The 22,466-nt window shown below is 39.0% G+C and overlaps 2 protein-coding genes across 5 annotated transcripts in view; one reads left to right on the forward strand and one right to left on the reverse strand.

Annotated features, from left to right (window-relative positions):
- RALGPS2 (Ral GEF with PH domain and SH3 binding motif 2) overlaps positions 1–22,466 on the forward strand; it is a 115,774-nt gene that overhangs the window by 60,050 nt on the left and 33,258 nt on the right. For all 3 annotated transcript variants that reach the window (XM_069862638.1, XM_069862637.1, XM_069862639.1), the window contains exons 9-10: positions 20,539–20,676; positions 21,570–21,660. In XM_069862638.1, the coding sequence (XP_069718739.1) occupies positions 20,539–20,676; positions 21,570–21,660 (229 nt within the window). The remainder of the gene's footprint in view (positions 1–20,538; positions 20,677–21,569; positions 21,661–22,466) is intronic.
- On the reverse strand, positions 150–18,520 carry ANGPTL1 (angiopoietin like 1). 2 transcript variants are annotated; one of them, XM_069862641.1, is made up of 5 exons: positions 17,594–18,520; positions 10,143–10,987; positions 5,368–5,561; positions 2,892–3,162; positions 150–1,679 (listed from the first exon to the last, which is right to left on the reverse strand). In XM_069862641.1, exons 2-5 carry the CDS (start codon positions 10,966–10,968, stop codon positions 1,492–1,494), a joined length of 1,479 nt encoding a protein of 492 aa, XP_069718742.1. In that variant the 5' UTR covers positions 10,969–10,987; positions 17,594–18,520; the 3' UTR covers positions 150–1,491. The 2 variants fall into 2 exon arrangements, with proteins under 2 accessions (XP_069718742.1, XP_069718741.1); XM_069862640.1 differs by having other exon boundaries at positions 151–1,679; positions 10,143–10,990.

Genomic DNA, 22,466 nt, shown 5'->3' on the forward strand with positions numbered 1-22,466 from the left:
CAAAGTTCCTTAATATCCTGAAGGCACATATGGAGGTGCCAAACAAATCTGTTGGTTACAGTTCAGAACAGCATATTTAGGTTTTGTGTAGTATCAAGTTAAATTAGGTAAGCCATGTGGCTAAGTACAATTATTAAATAATTTTACATACTAGGAAAACGCTTTAGTGTCAGAGACTGTGGTACCTACAGCAAATGTTTTGTTGTTGTTCCATTGCTGGAATTCTCTTGTTTTGATGCAGAATGTTATATGGCTTCTGTTACAGGTTGGGAAAGTACTTTCTAATTAATTTCTTAAATTACATATTAATTCCAATGGAAATCTGATATTGGAAAGTAGGAAATTTGACACAGACAGTATCAAAGGTTGCATACGTGAAGGGGAAGGGGAACTTTTATGTCACAAGAGTAATCTCAAGTTTGGGGTGGCAGGGAGAAAATACTCAGAGCTCATCTCTAATCTGTGTTTCACTCTGTCAACAGAAAGCTGTATTGGAGGAAAACTTTCAGCATTCAAAGGCTTGGTCCTTCTCTAAATCAACGTGTGTGAGCGCTTGGTCAGACCTCACCACTCCTAGTTGGAGCAGGGCAGTCTTCTCCAAGTGTCAGGTCATGATTTTAATATCAGGACTCTTCATTTTGCCATTTAAGTTCCAAATATCAAGAGCTATTTTTATTTAGTTAGGATGCTTGGATATGGAGGTTGAAGGTAAAAAAAAGTCCCAAGCAATTTGCTTGTCTTAAGCTTATCCATAATTTCTTACAATTATTTTTCTTACTTTAGTAACATTTTTGCCTAAGTGTTTTACAGAAGGTAGGTTATGCAGATCTTACAGAATTCTATACAGCGCTAAGAAACTTTGTGTTTTGTTTAATTCACCGCTTCATTTTGAAATAATTATTTGTTGCAAAAATCTCTCTGCTGGCAAAGCTTAGAAGGTCTTCAATTTTTTGTGTAACTTCATGGAGTAAATCTTTAAACAGTAATGTGAAGTCAGATTTTTATCGAAAGCAATATTGACATTTTTAAATAAATTGTTAAATAGCTAATCCATTTTCACATTAAAGCAAGACAATGTAATTTCACATATTTACATTTAAGGGTTGAGTTAACCTGAAAAAGCATAAGCTTTTTAAGTGAAAAAGCTTATATCTTGTCTTACATCTGAAATTTTTTACCAGCTTTAATGACTGTTTACATAAAGTATGTTGGACTTGAACAAAGATAAATATGCTTTGCAAGCACAAACATCTGCTTTTGTGAATGTGTGTTTAAAAAACACCGTCTGTCACAGTACAAAAAGTTTCTAAAAAAATAAGGAGAAGGGAACACAACAGGGGGGGAAAAGGGGGAACAGGAAAACTGTAGACCTGCTTTTTGCAGGGGCAGATTGTGCAAAATAATGATTAAAAAGTAACGTTTTATTTTTCTGCAACTCAAGTGCTGAGAAGTTTTATACGTGACCACTTGAGCACTGTGGAATTCTCTTCCTCAGTCTATAGGTCTGATCATCATTTGAACTGATTTCAAGGAGTAGGAGCCTCCCCGGTACTCAGCCCAGAATATCCCGTCCTGGTACTTGCTGCGGTAGTGGCCTCCCCTGTACCACACCCCGTTGAGGTTGGAGTGGGCACAAGCGTTGTACCACCAGCCACCTTTGTGAAAATGAGCGCAGTTTCCTGCAAAAGAGAGAGAAATGGGTGAACCTAAGCTTTAAAGAGAAGTAGGGGAGAGCAAACACTTCCGTAGTCTTGCTTAGTTTCAGAGGGAACTTTGAAGGACTCCATAACCTGTTGTGGTTATAATCAAGTGCTGCTTTGGCTGAAATGATGAATTCTGTTGTAACAGCAGCTGTTGCCTGGAGGGATGATCATTAACAGGGTATTTAATGTGATGGCTGAAAACCAAGGAGCTCAGCTCTTCCCAGACTACCAGCAGTGCGTGCCTGTGAGCTAATGTTCAAGGAACTCTGATTATGTACTGTTTAGAAATACTTCAGTGGAAGCAATGTGAGTTGATACAGTCCCAAGCAGTGTTCAGGGCACAGTTCCACAAAGACTTGCTTGTAACTTATGTATTTGCTGTTACAGTCTCAGATGAGTTTGCAAGATTTGTTCAGCTTTATGGCTATTGACCGCTGAGAAAAAGCAGTTGAAGTATTGCACTCCCCAGCCTTTTACTGCTGAGGCTTTAAGGGGAAAGCTGGAGGAAGAGTATGGAAATGAAGAAAAAAGTCCTTTAAGGAGAATGAAATGGTGATCTGCCCCTTTCTCAAGCCTCGGTAGATGACTAAGCCTGTGCACAACTGCAGTTTCTTTCATGTTGTTCAGAGGCTTTAGGTCGTGGTGATTACTGTTCTGTGGCCACAGCACTACTCTGAGAGATCATAGAATGGTTTGGGTTGGAAGGGACCTCAAAGCCCCTCTAGTTCCCACCCCTGCCATGGGCAGGGACACCTCCAACTGGACCAGGCTGCTCCAAGCCCCATCCAACCTGGCCTTGAACCCCTCCAGGGATGGGGCAGCCACCACTGCTCTGGGCAACCTGGACCAGGGCCTCCCCACCCTCACAGAAAAACATTTCTTCCTGAGACCTCATCTACTCACTTGCTAATATGTTCTGACTGCAGTCATGTGCAAGCGATAAGGGTGTCATTGAGCTAAATAGAAAGCTTGCTCATGTGTGCCTGCAATAGAGTTGGAGTTTCTGAATGGTGCAGGGATTTGAAGGGGAGCCCTGTCAATGGGATATTTATCATTATCAATTTGAAGCATCTTTCTAAAGGGTTATTTAATCTGAATTTGCATACTTTGTTACTTTCTTTTTTTAAAGGTGATATCAGTACTGGAATCTGCTGTATTCACTTGTCACATGCACACTAGTTTTCTTACCTGAATACATATCCCTGTCTCTGTCCAGCGTTGTGAATTGCTTTCCATTATGCCATATCATGGAATCGCCTGCGTTTCCTTGGTATGTTCCTAGGCGTAGCCTGTAGAATTCACTTTCAGGCTCCAGACGGAAACTGCTGTACTCTGCATAGACTTTCTTATTGCTCCAGTCCTCCAGCTCTATTAATAGTCTGTAGTTATCCTGATTGGTGAGCATGTAAATGTTTTCTAGTCCCAACCAGTACTCTGCATCGATGTTTCCAAATCCTTTCTGTACAGAAGAGGATCAGAAGGTGGTGTTAGGTTTCTACTTCTTTGTCAAAGCATTAATCAGCAGGAATGTTATGAACCAGTGGAACTTGGGTTCCAAAAGGCTTTAAGCTTCTGAGTAACAGCTCAGCACACGCATTTAAGTGCTTTATTTCACTGCACTTGGCCATTTGCTTAACAGGACTGCGAGCTGCGTGAGGTATTACTGGAATTAGTAAAGGTGTCTGTTTTTTGTGATGTCCTCCTCTTATTAAGGTAAAGGGAATGAGAACAGGGAAAGAAAGAATGTATTTCTTGACAAAGCTGAGAGAATGTGTGAATAATGGCATGCAAGGGGGTGTATTTCCATGTTGGAAAAGGTATTTATAGTTCAGCAGTCTTAGCGTTCAAAGTCAATAACTTCGTTGCCTTCTTAATGCACCTAGTGTTGATTTTTACTGTAAATTTAATCACATAGTTCATCTATACTTTTTACTAGATTTATTGAACCTCTTTCCTTTTCAGTCACAGCCTACCCGTATGGTTGCTGTGAAGTGACATTTCATGTCTGCTGTCCCTGAGTTGACCAGTGTTGTTCTTGTGTGGTGTTGCAGCTAGGGTAGGTGCCTCACACACTGTAGCTGTCTGTTAGAATTCCTGGCCTCCGAGGTCTCCCTGCCCTCCCTCTCAGGCCGTTGGTTCTGCAGGACCTGCAGTTGATTTCCTATTTTCCATCACATTCGGGGGAAGCCTCCATCCTGTAGACAAAGAGTGCAGGCTCCTAACTCAAGCTGCAGTTTGACCAGTGGTCTAAGCTGGTCTAGCATCACACTGCTGCCAAAAATGGTAGCAGTGCTTTTCTCCTGGCTCGCAGCCACATTTAAAATGCTTCTCTTGTGTCAGCATTGTAGCTGTGCAGCTACACAAAGGTGGGGAAAGAAGCAGAAATGTGGGTGTGGGAGACATTTATTACCAGTGGTTCAGCCTTTAGTTTAACACCGGTCACTCAGAGGCACTTCCAGGTGCTTGGAGTTAGGCAATAAGAACACCCTCTTCAGCCATGCTGTTTAATGAGAAATCTCTTGGAGCAAAATCTTGCCTGAGATCAAGGTGTTATTAAATGCCACTTATACTAGTCGATTTCCTTTGTGTTATGTTCAAAATGTTGATGGCAAATATGTAAGGCACCCCATAATGACCTTATAAAATATTTTTAAAACTCCAGATCTTTACTGACAAGTAAAGACTTTGAATAATAGTTGCTAAGGGTTGATTAACATTTGAATGCTTAAAATCCAAGAATGTAAAAAGTTAAAATCGTCATCGTCATATTTTGTCACTTCTTTGTGTGGTATTACTTTCAAATTACTAATTGAGTTCGTGTTATTTCCAGGTACAATGCACGTGACAATTGTAGATCCACTTGAAGTGCAGCTTTGTAGGAGAAAAACTGCATCCTTTGTGTATGAAGTCAGCACATGATTAATATCTAAAAAACTCAACAAAACAGATTTTAACATTTCCCATCTAGCATGTAATTGCTCCAAAGCAGCCTGTTTGTCTCACTATGTACTACACCTGCTAATGCATAATATTACAGTAATACACAAGAATTTGTTTCCCTTCACCAGCCCTACAACTTCAGATTTCTAACCTGAATTAAAGAAAATAATTTCTACCTTTTAAACTATTAAGAATGTTTTGAAGGTGAGATCCTGCAAATATATTAATTTGCTTAAATTAATAATTCCAGTGGCTGAAATTGATTATTCATAAGGGAGAAAATTAAGCTTTTCAAGTCCTTGCTGTAGTTCTCAGTGTGTTTAATAGAAATCATGTGTTCAGTTAGGTCTTTCTAATAAATGATTTCCCTGTCACTGTCTAGGATAATGAATGTGTGCCCTGTTGTTGTGTTGGCTTTACCAGTCCAGGCTGCTTCAGGCAATCAGAGTTCATCCTAAGTTAAGTAATACATTGAGTGCAATAGGATATCCCCACTGAAATATGTTCACCTCTGAGGCTTTGGCCATTCTTTTTACTTTTGTTTGTAAAATTAACTTCACTCTCTAACTTCAGCAGCTCTCTGTTTCCAGTTCCTCAGCATTTAACATTCAGTACAACCATTTGCCGTGAAGCATTGCAAATACTTGCACTGTCTTGATTGCTACGGTTCGCATCACTGCCACGCTGCAATGAAACAGCTGGTTTTTTGCATTCCAGAATTTACCTTGTAACTGTCCCAGTTCCTGAAAAAGTTGACAGATCCATCTGTCCTCTTCTGAATAACTGCCCAGCCTCCAGGGTCCAGGCTGTTTTCACACCACAGTTGCATCGGCTCATTGCTATTTTCAGGTTTGATCATATAAATCCCGCTGTTGGAATGCCCAGCTTCCTTGGCTTGTTGGCAGTCTTTGAATGGACCTTTTTGAAAAGAAATATCGTGAGCATTCAAGCTTGGCTATGGAGTGCACATTGTTCAGGAATAGTTTGTAATGGAAAGTCGGTAATTCAATTAAGGTAAAACCACCATGGAAAACAGTGTGAAAATTTACTGTCTTAGTTAAATTGTAAATAAATATAAATAAACAAAACCTTCATTTTGCTAAGCAGGTAATATACTCTGATTCTTAATATGCAAGAAGTGCAATATGATTTTCATTACTACTTTCTCCTGTACTGCTTTTACAAAAAATAAAAGGGTTCTGGTGCATACATTTGAAACTGCTGAAGGTTAAAACAAAACAAACCCAAGACACCCAAACACACACACGTACCCCAATACACAGTTCGAGAGCTGCTGTAAGAAATACTTACTGTTAAAGTCCACAGACGTGGAATTGAGTGAAAGAGTATTCTCATACTGTGTAACTTTTTTGTCTTTATGCACTTACTCAGTTCTAGGACCACCTGGTAACTACGGGTAGGAGTCTTTTTACATGTCATGTGTTATCTTGGCATGATGCATGTGGATGGACAGTGATGAGGAAAATATGCAAGCACTGGAGAAGGACTTTTGAGCAGCTGAGAGGGCTCACATACTTGTTTTCAGGGCTGTGATTCTACAAAAAGGTTGTTGCTGTTGACAGTGCTGTTGTAATTTAGTAAATTAGCTGTTTACTAATGAAATGCAGGACATGTTCTGAGGGCTACTTAGTGGTGAATGCCCTAAATGTATCCAAAAACTTGTACTCAGTAAATGTGAAAATAAATTACTTGCAGCTTTCCTCTCCTTTTAGAAGACTCTTTCTCAAATCTACTTGGAATTTCAGAGAAAACTCATCAGTCATGGAAGAAGTTGATGTGCAAAGCAGCATAGAAGACAGTTGTTGAGGTTATTCTTTAATCAAAAGTAGATGTCAAGTGAATGTGACCTTTGCAGATTAAGGTTGCGTGACAAAAGCAAACTGAAGGTTGCGCTTTTTATAGATTTTTGAAGTAGTGATTGCCACTTGGATAGGTGTGCAGTTAGCAAGACATCTGTGAAGCATTCTTTATTAATTGGACTGCAGAAAGCTTTTGTATCTAACGAATGTGACTGGTTGGAGGTTCTGGCTGTGACAGTGCTACCCAGAATGCTGCAGACATCGAGCCGTCGCTCCGAGTGCTGCCGCACACTGTACTGTCGGCATGTGGGGATGTTGTTGTCATTCTTGCAGTGCATGCAGTGGTAGCTTAGGAAAGGAATACTGTCGCTGTGGAACATGAGTGCTTTCATTCTCGTTCACAATTAAAATCTTCCCCACAGGTTGTGCACGTTGGCAGTTTGCCCAGTGGATAGATAATTCCTGAGCTAAGTTGGGTCTTTCCTGGAACTGTCATAAGTACATTTGGGCACCGTATATCAGAACGGGGAGTTTGTTCTAGAAGTATTCTTGTAAAGCAATTATTGCAATAGAAAAACGTTAAACAGACAAGTAGTATTTTTTTACTTTTATGTGAATATTAAGAATAGTTCGGTTAGATCTGCAGTGTATTATTGTGTATGGTTTCTACTGGAGGAGGAATTGAGGAATCCTTTTTTCCATGAGAGACCCAAGCAAATTTTTGGGAGTGATTTTAGGTAGCATTTAAGGCAGACAGAATTGTACTGATCTGTTTATATAATGCACTTTGATCACTCTTGGAATTCATCTGGCATTAAGGTCACAGGATGCGAACTGTCTGGTTTTTGTATACTCAGATGTTTCTGTGCACTGATCATAAATTAATGTTGTAGTAGGGGCACAGCAAACTTCTCCCCTTAGTGTAAAGAAATCCCACAAACCCCATAACTTGCGGTGTACATCATTGAATCGCTTTTGAGAAGTAAATTCTTTGTACACAATTATTTTAAGTTCACAGTAGAAAACCAGATCCATTTCACGTTCAGTGGAAATGCTGAGACTTGTGAAACTGAGGTTCTCCACAGTGCTTGTGTGATTGGGGGCTCTCTGGTCAATGAGGAAAAAAACATTAAAACCCCATTTTCTGTTCAGAATGTTATCTATGTAAGAAATAAATATCTCATGCCTCTAGTCTTCTGTAGCAGTCTGTGTACACTAAGTTGCTGATGCAGCTATAAGTTAGATGTACTCCAAGAAGAGGACCTATCAATTATTTCACTTATAAAATTGTGCTTTAAACTGATGATTTAGTACAGGTAATTTTCTATTGTAAATAGAGTAGAGAAGGAAAGTGATGAAATAGCTTAGTTTAATAAAATGATAGTTGAATCCTATTGTAACATGCAAAATGTTATCTTGAGTGTATGAGATAGAAGCTGTGCACGTAAGCTTCATATAGAGGATTTTCTGGGCAACGGTAGGGGAAAATTCCAAAATAAAACTGGGCATATTTTTTTTTAAGGAAAAGTTACATTGCTAACTGAGAGACATCAGCAGCAGTGTGGGTTTTGTGTGTGTAATTTTCAAATACTCTTTCTACTTGAAGTTACTTTTTGCAACATAATGGCAGCAAAATCTGATTACACTGGTTGTTTTTCCAGGGATTAAGGCAATTGGGAAAGCTGTAATTTCCAGATACGTTATTCTTCCTCAATTTTTAGGTCAATTTTAAAGCAAATTAACCAAAATACTCCTCAGAAAATAAGATCCTATCCTTCTGTTCCCCCTAAATTTAGAGTTTTACTCTCCAGCCACAATATTAGTATGCATGTCGAGCCTTCTATAAACTTCTGCGACCTGCAAGTATTTGTTAGGTACAACTTCATCAGGTACAGTGGGGGAAAGGTCCTACTTGTTTGTCCAGTTTATTCTTTTATAACCAAGTTGTCAACAGGTCTGTTTCTAAATGGTGTCGTTTGGTTTTCCTTGGTCTTTTTCTGACAGCTTTATACATTATAAATAGGCATGGTTTTTAAACCAGAAAGTTCATTCTGCTGTGACATAGACGCTCTTGTTTCTTTGCACTATTAAATATGCTTACCTTAATTTGAGAACTCAGATAATAACTGGACGTTTTGCTGCAGCTCTGAAGTTTATGGTTTGATGATCAGTGATCTACAAGCTGTAGCAGTTCTCAACCTTCATTTGCCAAGGCACAGCAAGAAACATTTGAACGTAAAGCTCAAGAATCTAATAGTAAATAAAGGAAGCTGAACACTGTTAAAATAAATTTCCTGGGATTTGAATTCCCTTGCAAAAATGGATTCAAACTCTGAACTTTTAGGGGTGAAGGGTTAGCGAAAACCAGGAAGTCACTGTTTTCTGCAATTACACTTTTGCTGTCTGGCCAAACATTCGTGTAATACTTTCATATTAGCTGTTTTCTTTGTGTCATGATGTGCGACTTAAATTCTCATGACATCTGGCATTTTAGTTGGGCCTGTGCCTGAATTTTCTGCAGACTTTGAATAAAAATAGTTGTTCTTTACATCGGCAGTTGTTTGTTTGTAATGCTGCAGAACAGTCACAAATAAATAAATGTTTGTCTTCATCTTAGGAGCCAAGTTGAACTTCCAGCTGTAACTAACAGCAATTTGAAAGCCAAAAAACCAAAAAACACACCCCTTTGCTGTGTGAGCTGACAGAGGCCAAGAGCAAGCACTTGAATAGATACCCGAGAAAACTCTGTTTTTCTGAATCCTTAATTTTTTTTCATCACAGTTTTGTCAACATGTTAATAAAGTGAGAATCATGATAGAATTCAGGGCGGCTCAGAGCTGGTTAATTTTCTTGTCACTGGTTTTGTTTCTAGTGATAAATGAATTTGTCTAATGACCCGAAGAGTGTAACACGTGAAGATGTGATAGTCTCCTGAATGTATTTTCATAATTCTTACGGTATTAGTTTACCGTGCCATCCCCTACTTGGGGTGTAGTTTCCAATTTTAAATTTTGAAAGCTGAGGGCGTCTAATTGGATCCAGCCTTGATTCAATTATCCTTTCAAACTTAGCCGATTCCCTTGAGTATTTCAACAAAACTCCTAAAGACTTGTTGCACCACTGTGTTGGTGGATTTAGATGTTCACTTTAGAGCAGCTCAGAACAGAATGAGTACAATTCTTCTAGTGGGATTAACTTATGGAAAGTGTGTATGTGCTAAACATCAAGGACAACTACTTAAAATTGCTTTGTTTATTTAAGATTAATTAGATTCTCTTATTCACCCTTGCCAGTCAGTATTACATGTAGCCAGTACATACCTTCAGAAAAACAGGGCTAAATACTAGAAAGTATATGCTAATATTGAGTCTTCCTTCCCATAAATGAAACCTAGCTGGAGACAGAAACCCCAATACTTTTTGATTCAAAGGTGTAAATTCTTCAGATTGAATTTTTGAGTAACAACTATTTCAGCAAATTTGCCTTATGCAGCTCTAGCTTAAGCATTAGGCTGTTTGGCAAAGTAAAGCTTTCCTTGGGGGGAAAGGGAAATAAGAAACAGGAGAAAGGCCAGGCTGTATCTGATACTTTAACTTCTTAGTTCTGTTTCTGTAGCCTAGACAGTTTCCCTCTGAAACAGAGAAATCTCAAGTTAGGTAAATAGTGATAGGTAACTCACCCTCATTAATTAAAGCCAGTGGTGGTACTCTGAATGGACTCTTTGTAGGAGAAGTAGCTGGATCAGGTGGTGGCCTTACATCTCTGTCTCTAGGGTAACCTGGGTCTCGCTGTATCTCGTTGCCTCCCAGAAGAACAGGAGCATATGGCTGGCTGTTAGGAATGTGCTGTGGCACAACTTGAACAAGAGGTGGAGACCCATGGGGGTCCTGTCGTGAGAAGATTCTCAAGCACTGCTCTTCCAGCAGCGAGATAGTCACAGACTGGTTATTTACAAGGTCAGTTAGTGCTGCATATTTTACTTCAAGCTCTTTGTATTTTGTTGCCATCTTCAACATTTCTGTTGTAACATTAAGGACTTTGTTTTCCAGTTGGGAAAGCTCAAGTGAGTTATCACGCTTTCGAATTATCTCATGCAAAAGTTGCATGTAGAGCTGAGTGACCCGAGAGTTCATATTACGACTTTCTTTCCTCAGTAATTTTACTTCATTCACAATGTTTCCATCCACGTCCACCACCAGTTGCAAAATGTCAATCTCCCGCTTTTGCTTGGACAGCACGTCCTTCAAGTTCTCTATGTCCATTCGTGTGACTTCGTCCTTTCTGTTGCCAGTACCTGGTCCATTAGTATTCACGCAAATTGGCCCCGTGATCTTTTGTTCTGGGACCAAGAATGTGTAACCACATTTCTTCCCTTCCTCTCCACCGTCTGTTGAGCGAGGCTGCCTCCGCTGAGATGTTTTACTGGGTGTAGATTGTTCTGTACAGCGCCCGATAGACAACAGCAGGAACAGGAGCACACCTGAAGTCCATTTAAGTATCTTCATTTTGAAGCAAGTGTGATGACTGCTAGAAGACAGTATTGAACAGATAAAAGATAAAATAATTCAATCAGAGCCATAACTGTTACTTAAACTGCCTAAACACGTAAGTGGATTTGCCATGTTCACATGTATGCAGACAAGTCTTTGCAACCTTGAAATTAGCTTCAAAGAGCAGTCTTCTATTTTGAAACAAACCCTAAAATTTAGGGTTTGGATTTAATGAAGAAGTTATTACAATGGGTAATCTTTCAGGAACACTGTTCTGCAGAGAATGCTTTATGCTTTCATTATAGATCTGCCTGATTAGATGTATACTCGCTGCAATTAAATGTACAAGCTTATAGAACGTCCAGAGTGCTTCCAGAATATCTGCATGGAGGGGAAATAGGGGAACGGTCATGACTGATAACGTTTCTGAAACTTCATTTAGATATTAGAATTTGGATTATTTACGCCTTTCTGGTCCTCTTTTAGCTTTGTATATGCATAACTTGTTAAATGCTATACACATACCTATTCATATGTGCACAGATATAGCAGACTTGGGAAGTACAGATGTATCAAACGCTGACTTTGGGACATTGGTGTCAGGCAGGTGATTAGTGTGACGTAATTCTCTTAAATGTTGAAAATTACGTCCTCAAGTAACTTCAAATTTGTAAGGAAAGCCCATAATGCTGTTTCTCCTGCGCTGGTTGTCCCTACTTAGTTGCCTTTTGAGATGAACGTTTAAATTGTTGGCACACTACTTTTGTATCTTTGAGAACATTTTTATCCAAATAACCCTGAAGTTCCAGGTGTGTTATCAATATAGATACCGTAACTGAAGTGTTTTGTTCACCTCTTAAAGGAAAATAATTTATTTCTTTTAACTTTGTGGAAAGGATTAAAAAGGCAGTGATAAAGATCCAAGAATTTTTTTAGAGACCTAAGGGTTTTAACTTTATTTTTTAGATATTTGAAATGATAAACAAATGATAAATCAGGTGGAAAACCTCTCATTTTTCGTGTTTTACTTGCTTTGTCAGGCAAAGCGCTCTTTGTTCTTATCTCAGCTGTTGATCTGGCGTTCCTCTCCAGACTGTGATTAGTGTCTGTGCAAGGCATCGTCTGGTGGCCTTGGTGTAGTTACGAACACAAATAAAGTAAAACTGGAGAAAGCTAATCGTTGTTGTGCTGCTCCTGCCAAGCGCATTTGGCAGTCCTGAAGGGTGTCCCTGAAGGAGAAGCAGAGCAGTGCTGCTCCCTTTCCGTTTCCATCCCCATTTCCATTTACAAATGATAAGGTGACCTTTGCGTCAGGTTACTTATCCCAGTTCGTTCATGGCTTTAATGTTACTGCTGCAGGCGATGTCTGCCCAGCCTCACAGTAAGCATGTCAACCCTTTATTTTTTGGCTTCACTAAGAGCAGCGGTTACAAACTTCAAACTATGCTGTACATACAGTCAAGAATTATATCTAGGGGCATTGATCAAATGTTCTGCTGCTGCCTCAAAACCAACTTGTTCTTTGGCTGACAGTTTTGTTCCTTGCTTTTAACAAATGCTGAAAATAGTTTCTTACTTAACGTAACTAGACAGAATACATTAAAGTTTTTGAAAGTTTATGTTTTAAAACTTATTTCTGTATATTTTACTGTTAGCATGTAATAATAAGTATTTTGTGGTGTCTGCTAGTAAATGTTTTTTTCAAAACCAGAACTTGGTTGCAAGTTTTGTTAATATTTCTCTGCTCAAAGCGTAATTTCTGCTTTGTTAAAGGAAAGGTAGGAAAAAGCATCACTTTTCTCCAGAGTTAATTGTTCATAGAGTTCATAGAATAACCAGGTTGGAAGAGACCCACCGGATCATCGAGTCCAACCATTCCTACCAAACACTAATTGTGTATTTATTCTTTGCTAATTTCAGACATTTAAAATATTGGTCTCTTAAGCAGTGCTGAGAGTTGGAAGTTCGTTAGGTTAATTTTTCACATGAATCACGGTATACGCATGGGAAACAGGGCTGTGGTTTCTGACTTGACAAGGATGAGCTGAACTAATTGTCTGAAGTTTGAAACCTCTTCACATCTCCTAAATTCTGTATTGATACTGCTATGTTCGGTGTTTGCAGATGCAGGGCAAGTGGCTTCATGGCATATGGTTAAGGATGAATATTTCACTCTTTTCCCAGTGTGTAATAGCTACTGCATAGTCCAAAATGGTGAATAAGACTTTAGTTCTTGGTAGTTTTTAAAGACCCTGTACAGTTACTTAAATAATGAATGGCTGGAGGCTTTCCCCACGGCAGCACGTTTTTCCCCTGAAATACATTAAGACTTAAATGAATCTTTCAAACCCGAACGTTTTGCAGCGCAGCCCTGGTGTATTCTGCTGCAGTGTGCTTCCCACGTTTCTTTTAATATTAAATGTGTTCATTTTGAACTTCTGTGCTTCTGTGTTGAAGTCCTGTGTCCATGTACTGTCAGACCATGAAATGAATTAAGTGGTCTGATGCAGCATAACCAAATACAACAGCTGCATGAGGTTTTGCCCTAGGACTTGGAAATAATTCAAGTGTCTTGTCTTAAACTGAGAGATTTGTATAAGCAGGGATGAGTTCCTTCGGAGAATCTGTATGGTAGGGAACATGTGTGGTTCCATGGAAATGTTGATGTTGAACAAATTAAACATCTAGCAATGTTGCTTGGTATGTTTGAGCAGCTTAGTGCCTAACTTGTTCTACAAGAATACCTGGAGTTTTAATCAGCTTAGAAGGAAATGAAAATACTGTTTCAGAAATTTCCTGGCGTTCTGGGCAAGCAGCTTAAAAAAATTCAAACTGTTTATCCAAAATATCACAGAATGATAGCCTAATATCTAATGCATTGAAGGGGCAAATATTAGAGTTGGGAAATTGTGTTAGGGTTTTTAATCATATGCATTATGTTACAGATGCCCAAGCTTGGGTGCTTAGGTAGTGTTGGCACTGTTAGGATATAAAACCATTGAAGCTCAGGGATTAGTTTAGACAGAACCAATCTCAGACCCTTCTTGTGAGTCTGGAGTTGCTTGTGGTAAGAGGGGCTGTTGAAATACCCAAAAGCAGACCTTGGAAAATAAGTGAGAAAGAGGTTGATGACTGATAGAGTTGCTTTAAAATACATTTTTTAACTCTCTGTGAACTGTTGTGGTTTTTAAATTAGGCTGTCACTTTGGTCCTGTCGTGTTTGTGTCACCCAGGTCTGGGTCTCAAGTTTCTGTAGAAGTGGTGTTACGTATATTCTGGCATGCTGATCTTTTATTGCTTCTGCAGGAAAAAAACGTGCAGTAATTCATAGCAACACATACTTCATTGTCATCATGTTAAAAACATGCAGAGCTCTGGGTAGGGCTGCAATACCATTTTGTGTTTAATGCCGTTCCTTTTCTTCTGGTTTCTTTCTTTTTCAGGCTAATACCCATGTGAAAAAACCACTCGTGTTTCCAAAATAGTCCTTGGTGTATTACTTTTAGAAGTGCTTAAAGGAACAAAATTCCAATTTAAAGGAGCAAAATAAACCAGTAACTACTATTTTTAACTTTCACTGAGAAACTAGTATGAAGTGGACTGTGTTGCCCCAAAATATTGTATCAATTCCAAATATTAGAGTTGCAAGGATGAGGAAGTGTGGAAGCTAGCATATATTTGGTATTTTTTAACTTTCTGTACAGCAAGCTATTTGTTCTTTGTTGTCCTGCTGTGACTCTCAAGTTCAGCAGGATGTAGAATTTGGAGATCCACAACACAGGGTAGAATCTGTTCTTTCAGCAGTGACGAAGACAGTTTCTCCCTGGGCAGTGTAGGTTGTTAAAACTGAACGTAAAGGAAGTGTTGCTGGTAAGTGTGAATATAGGATTCCCTTTGTATGGAAAGTGCAGTCTCAGTACATTTCTTTATTCAGTATATTTATTGAAAGAATATGGCCGTTACTATGGTGCCCTCTTATATAAACCTTCATTTATAAACACATAAACCAGGAAGACAAACAGGATTTTTAGGGAAAGTAAATGATAATACTGAGAATAAATGTCCTCAGCATGTGATACCAGTTAATCTGAAAGCTCTGATATTGATGCTGTGCATACTCCGTTTTCGGTTAAGCTTTGTCGAAGCAGCTAAGAATCAATAAACCCAACTGTATTGCCTTGTCTTTATACAGAATGTAGTATAGTCTGTGGGTTGGTTTAGCTTAAAACTGGATCCATAACATCAGAAGTAATACAGCTGTAAGGAAAGCACTCTTGTTACAGGAAAAGCGTTCTCATGGATTTTTGTTCTATCTGTGTACTTCTGTAAGTAACTCTCTTCTATATAAACAACTACTTTTCCGCTGAGTCCCTCTGCCTTTGCTGAAATAACAGGATTACTTTCAGTTATGTTGACCAAGATCCAGGAATAATACATTCTTGGGTTTTGTTAGTCTGATACATGATATATCGAGTCACAGGATCCTACATCTCCGAGATTAATGGGGACCCGATTCCTTCTCTAAAAGGCAATCTAAAAATCTTCTGTGGCTTTTGAAGCAGTCATTGAAAATGTGACACTCCTAAAAATGACAGATTCTTAGAAATTCTCTGTGGAAGAGATTTGTCATACTGGATATTCTGCAAACACAGTGAAATATACACTTCCAGACTCTTTTTTGTGAAGGTTTCTTTGTGAGGGTCCTTTTACATTTGTTTGCCATTGTGTGTGTTTGCACCGTTTTACCTGGCAGGTAGTGTGGAGGGGGAATTTTGTGTTTGGAAATGTTATTTAAGGGCTCCAAACTTCTTTGTAAAAGACTTACTGAAGACATGAAGCATCTAGTGATGTTTGCTAGGGGAAGCTTTGTTTCATTCATTGGTGTAGAGATTTTAAGGACCAGACCAACAGAGCATGTTACGAACCACAAACTAAGCCCAGTAAAATAATGAAAACCTGATAAAGCAATGTATGTACTGGCAGAAGTTTAAAGATTCAGAATTTCCACTCTTCAGAGGGAATTCCTGTAACTTTTTAAATGCTATATTTTTCCATCATACCTCAGATCTTTCTTGCGGCACCGGCACAAGATTAGTAGTCCCTCATTCCTTTAAAATAAGGCTTTAAAAATGTTAACTCTGAAGTTGGAAGGGAGCAAAAGAGAGAGTTAAAACCTTGCACGTGGCCAGTTTATTGCTTTAAAATTATTGACTCAGCTGTTCTCATTTGTGAAAGATTTCAGAATTGTTCTAACAGAGTAGATCAAAACCTTGGCTAATCATGAATGAATGGAGACTGGTGTCCAAACCGCACAGTGCAGGCTTCAAATGGGGGTTGTTGTTTAGGTTGTTCTCTTTAATGTGTAGAGAAGCACAAAAGGATAGTAAGGAAAAGGGCTCAAGAACTTGGAAAGGATCCATCTTTCTTTTTTGTCAAGGCTGTCTCAGACTATTTTTTCCCTCACGTAACTACTAAACCGTAATTAAGTTTGTTTTTTTTAACGCTTTGTCTCTTCTTTCAGTATCAGCTCCTTCATTCTCTCATGTCAGATGTTTCTGAGAGTTTGTTAATGCAAATACATAACTTAAATTCTTTTCCATTGTTCTGGATCATTTACTGTATTTTAATTTCTAAGTCAGCATGAAGAAAGAAAAAAGTAGAAAATTATGTATTAGCTATTTTTTTTCTGTTTTTATCCGTGCTTTCCTCTTCTGTTTGTAAACAGCTTTCTTGTTTTTATCCTTGGTTTGCAACTGCATCCTTCCCCTTCTCTCCCCCCGAAGAACAACTGTAACAAAACCTGCTATTTTCCACTTAATGTAGCGTAGCCTTTTAGGTTGCGTTTCATGTTCATGAAATGAGTCTTTATTTAGAAATGCACTGCTGCTCAGTGGAGGTACAATTAACTTCCCCACCGTTCCCAGACTGTTACAGGGAGGAATCGGTGCCTGTTGCAGCAATCTCTTTGCATTTTCAGCTGCACGATTGTTTGTGCTTACAAACTTCATTGTATTCTGCATCAGTGCACGACTCTGGTTTCTCACTTGGCTCTGCATGTCAGGCTGCTGCTCCTGCTCAGAAGTAACACAAAAATTCAGCTGAAAGCATATACAATGATGGCTGCTTACAGATGTGCATTGATTTGCTTGGGACTTTTTACAGTGGTTTTATTGAGGGATCCTTTTTCTTGTTCTAGTAATGCTAGGTCTGTACTCTGGCATTGGGTGAAATCCAGCTTCCCTGAAGTCAGTAGGATTTTTGGCTTTTGCTCTCTGGTAGGATCAGAATTTCACATGAGTGAATTTCACAATACCCAAATTACATGCTTAGCAGAGAATCGGGAGTACTAATTTTCTGTAACTGTATATAATGAGATCTGCAGAAGATTTACAGCTAAACAACTGAAACTCGTTCATCCTCACAACTGCAATGAGTTAGTCTCTGCACTTATGCAGAGTCCTTTTTAATTCTTTCCAAGCTTCCAAAGTCTACCAAATGCCACAAAAGCAAGGTTTTTATTTCAGTGGTCAAACTTTTCTCAGGCTGAGTTTCTTCACAATTGCGTTGAGGGATTTGTATGTAGAATTCACAAATAGTTCAAAATTAAACTTTTTCAAGTAAGAATAATTTCAGAACTTACCAAGAAAAAAGTCTTCCAGCTGTTTTGCTTCTGTGGTAGATGGGAAATCCAGAGGCCAAGTTGCTTTTTCTTCCTTTGTTACCCGCTGCTATGGATTGTTATTCTGCAGCTGGAGTTGAAAACCGCTTTTGTCTTTCTCTGTTACATCCAAGCTGGACTGAGGAACTGGGTTTCTCCATACGATAACCAAGCTAACTAATCATGGAAAAAAAAAGTAAAAAAAGATAAAAGTAATGTTCCAGTACGTTTTATTCCAGGAGAGAGAAAGAAATGTTGTTTGAAGCTGCAGTGTGTTACTTTCACATGCAGAAGTGCTCTAACCAGCTACAGCTGACCCAGATTCCATATACATCACTTTTGGACAGTTTTTTTTAAACACGCACACACTCGCCTTAGACGTTCAGCCCACCTATGATGTCACCGTGAACACACTGAGAGCAGAAGAAACTCCTCCTTCGGATTTCCTATCCATACCCTCCAGAAAAGGAGGGGGCAGGGAGGCTGTGAAGTTCAGAACAAGGAAAGATTGTTTGCCAGCAGAAGGGAGGGTACCATATGGCAACAGCCTGTGCAAGAGTTCAGCAGGCAATTACAAATCAAACATTTTTACTACGCTGCCTAAAGATGCCTTTCAAGTTATTACAGTGCTGGGCTTCAGTTAGAATAAAGATTCTTTCAGGCTGATAAAACTCCATTTGTGTTGCTGGGAATAAAAGGGGCAGCCTGGCTGGATACAACAGGAAAAATGAACCACTTATAGTCTAGAAGAATGTTGAGCAGAATGTCGCGTTCAATTCTTGACATTCACTTAATAAGAAACAGTTCCAGTTGTTAAGCATATGAAGTCTCCAATACATGTGGAAAATGTTAAAACTGTGTGTGTGAGGGGTTTGGGTAGGTGTCAGAATATTTGATAACATCTGACTAGTGTTAGAAGTAGCAAAAGGCAGAGAGATTATGACCTGGGAGGAATGCAGGGTCCTGGGCTTGGTTCTGCCAGTAGTCAACCAGCCCTTAAGTGCACTCAGTTTGCTTTTATTGATCTTTTTGGTTTCTTCAAAAAGGATTTGCCAATTACATTTGAAAGAAAACTATTGCAGACTTCACGGAAATGTATCAAGTAAGTTTAAGAAACAACTCTAAAGAAGAGCTCTTGCTTTAGCTAAAAGAAAAAAAAAAAATCAGCGCTTGAGTGAGTCATTCCAAAGGATAATCCTACATTTACATTGGTTTATAAAATCATGCATAAAATTTCAGGTGCCTGTTTATAGTGAATGACTTTAATTATAATGAGTAAGCATGATTTACTTTCTGTGGAAGACTGAGGAGGTCTGGGATTTCTAAGGTCTGTTTGGCCATTGCTTAGCAAAGTTAGGTTCAGTATAGCCAATGCACTCTGGATGATATTATGAAATGTCTGATGTTTCTGATTATCCTTTCTATTTTTTTAATAAGCTAATATTAACAGAATAGAAAAATGAGACTCTTAATAGTATATCAGGTCATGTTTAATAACTTTTTATTCACTTTTTTACATGTCACCTTTCAACCACAAGTATTTTAATATGATTCTCTGTGTGTGCGCATACGCATGTGTATTTCTTGATTTTGGAATGATGCCCAGAGTTTCCTAACTCACATTTGAAGGCTGTGCTGGTGAGGTGCTGTACAAACACAACTGCTGTTCTTGTGAGGTTGTATTAATAGCCCTTCCACCTGTAAAGCCAAACTTGTTGTGATTCTGGTTTTACGAGGCTGAAAGCGAAGCAAAATATAATTTCAGAAATTCCCCATTACCAAAATAAGTTTCTTTCAAATATTAGTTAAGTTTGTATATGTATATATATATTTTTTTTTTACTTCTTGTGGAGATGCAGGGGATGAGGAGCAATTCCTTTTAATAGTAGAGTTGGTCAGGATGTGTTGAGGTGAAAATGATTGGTCTTTGAGTGAAGTTCAAGAAATTGAGTTGAATTTAGATTAAAAGAAGTGGTTTATCTACGGCATTAGTCTGTAAGGAGGAGGCTTTTCCTCTCTGCATGATCAAGGGGTTGGAAGACGAGTAATGTTACAATGATGGTGGGGAAGCAAGCAGGTAGGAGACTTGACACTTACCTAAGGCTGTTGAATCTTTGGAGTTGCAGTTCCTATCAACCGCAGGGCTTGTACCGCATTTCAATGAGTGCACTTCTTGCCTCGCTGACTTTTCCTGTGTTGCTGCAAGTTGAGTTTGAGTTTCTGTTCAGCTTAAAGGGTAACAGGTAATGTGAGTTCTCCTTCTGTTATTTTTTTAATTGCTGAATTGGAGAAATGAAGTAGTAGACTTCTTAAAATGATGAGTGATTTTGATCATGTATTTTAGCAGTGTGCTAAAATTTTTCAGATGCTTCTTATTTGTCAAGGAAATAGTTAATTGGCGATATGGCAGAAGATGAGCAGTTGTGCATGTGCTCATAATTACTTTCAGACTTAGAAATTGCACTGTTAAAGATGAAGTCAGCTAGTAGCTGCCTGGTGTGACGCAGGGGGGAAGGATCCTCTCTGCCTTCCATTGCAGTTTGTCATACAGAGAGTGACAGCTTGCACACAGAAGCCGAGCTGTGCTCGCACCCTCAACTTCTGCAAATACCGGTGAGATAAGGGAGGCAAAACTGAGGATTAAGTGATTGAGGGGAGTGCAGAGTCAATCCCAGGCAGGCGTAACGCAGTGATGCTCTTTCCTGGATGTCCAGGCATTATTACTGTTTTCCTCTGAGGTGTGAAGGGTCTCGGAGATCTTGTCAAAATGATTTCTCAGGTAAATGCAAAATACTGTTCTGAGGCCGTGCTATTGTCAGCCTGTGTGCACTTTACTCAGCGACAACAGCAATTCTTTGAAGTATTGTTTGAGTCTTTTCTGCTACGTGCAAGACATTAAATAAACTTTTCATTCTAATCTTATTCAGGTATTTATCTGTCAGACTTGACGTATATTGACTCTGCCTACCCATCAACCGGCAGCATTCTGGAAAGCGAGCAAAGAACTAATTTAATGAACAACATTCTCCGAATTATCTCAGATTTACAGCAGTCGTGTGAATATGGTAAGCTAGTGTATAAATATTGCAGTACTAAAGGGAACAACTTCAAAAGCTTTATTTTTCTTCTATAGTACCATGTAAGTAAGGCCCAACACATTTGAATGCCACTGACGCTCTTCGTTGCCCTTTCAGGCCAAGAGTTTTAAGTTTGCTCTAATATTGTTGTTATGACAGAGCATCATTGTGAGGAGACAAAATAAAATTGCCCTTTTCTTACATCGCACACGTTTTCTGCAGTACATATTTTCTGATGAAAAACGTGGAATATGTTGTATTTAACAATAGTTTTACTAGTACGTTATAAACTTGTATCTTTGTGTTTCATAACTTTATGGCTATGAATTCTAAAGATAGTAGGGTTGCTTTTGGAGTAGTGCTTTTCTGGAGGCAATAGAATACATTCAGCTCGTCTTTTGGACATTTATAGTTCTGTCCATAGATCATATAACGTATTTGTTTCTTGAAAAATGGTCTCCCTCACAGCCCTCTTCTAGTTCTGGTAAAGTCATAAGATTGTGTTTGTGATGGTGAGTATGAACTAGCACAGGACTTTGGCTGCATTGAAAATTCAGTATAACGTGGACATAGGCTGTGAAGGAGTCTGATACAACCCTCCAGGTTCCAGGAACACTCTTGTCACTTTTCCCTGATGAGAGCTCTGGTAAGCAGAGCAGCTCTAGAAGGGTACAAACCCAGCCTTATGGATGCAGGGTGTGTCAGGTCAACACATGAGAATTGCTGTGGGGGACAAAAATTTCAGCATCAGTAGGGACTGTAGTTTGTCCCTCCATCTCTATGAAAAGGCAAGAGATCTGATCCTGTTTAAATAGTTTCTGGAAAATAAGCTTGCTCACTTATGAACAGTACAGTGATAATGCATGTCATCTGTTCTCCAGATATTCCTCTGTTGCCTCATGTCCAAAAATATCTAAACTCAGTTCAGTACATAGAAGAACTACAGAAGTTTGTAGAAGATGACAATTACAAGTAAGTATGAAATGCTGTAACTGCTTGTAACACCTTACAAAATAACTCTTATAGCACAAGGCCTGTGCTTTTAGATTGTGTTTCTATCAGGTGATTATGCATCTCAGACATACCAGTTGCAAGGTTGCAGCAGGGTCCCGTGCTCAAGTTTTTAGCATTCTGGATGGCACATCTTTGTTTTCTGTGCCTGACTGCATCAAGTCCTGGTTTTCAGGTCTGTCTGGTCTGTTGAGTTGATCTGTAGATCTCTTGGAGTATTTGGTGTTGAATACTCAGTACTTGTGGCTTGCATGTAACAGTGATCAAGGTGGAACCCATGATTGGAGAGAGCTTTTTTCATTTTCCATCAGAACATAGTCACCTATATGTCTAGTCCCCCATGTTCTTACTGGGATGACTTAAGACTTTCATATATATTTCACTGTCATTTTATATTTTTCTCTTTGATTGAGTTATGCAGTGTGAGTAAAATGCAAACCCGTGATTTTTGAGAGGCGAGATATTGTCATCTGTGTCCCTACCCATTCCTCCTCCAAGTATACTGCCCCAAACAGATGTTTCTACTTCCTTAATTAAAAGATTATTACTGTATTAAGTGATTTGACATCCAGGGAAACTGAGGGATAGAAATCTATGGCAAGAGGCAGGAACAAGTCCTGATGAGGATAGTTAAAAAACAACAGCAAATCTGTGGCCTGTGAAGAAAGTTTTTGTTCACTGACTGATCGGCTTGAGGCAGTTCCCCACACATTCCCATCCTGCCCAGCCTGGAAGTTTGGCACCTCAGTTGGGTTGAATTGGTTGCT

The sequence above is a fragment of the Phaenicophaeus curvirostris genome, chromosome 8, assembly GCF_032191515.1.
Source record: "Phaenicophaeus curvirostris isolate KB17595 chromosome 8, BPBGC_Pcur_1.0, whole genome shotgun sequence".
In the NCBI taxonomy this organism is placed as follows: Eukaryota; Metazoa; Chordata; class Aves; order Cuculiformes; family Cuculidae; genus Phaenicophaeus; species Phaenicophaeus curvirostris.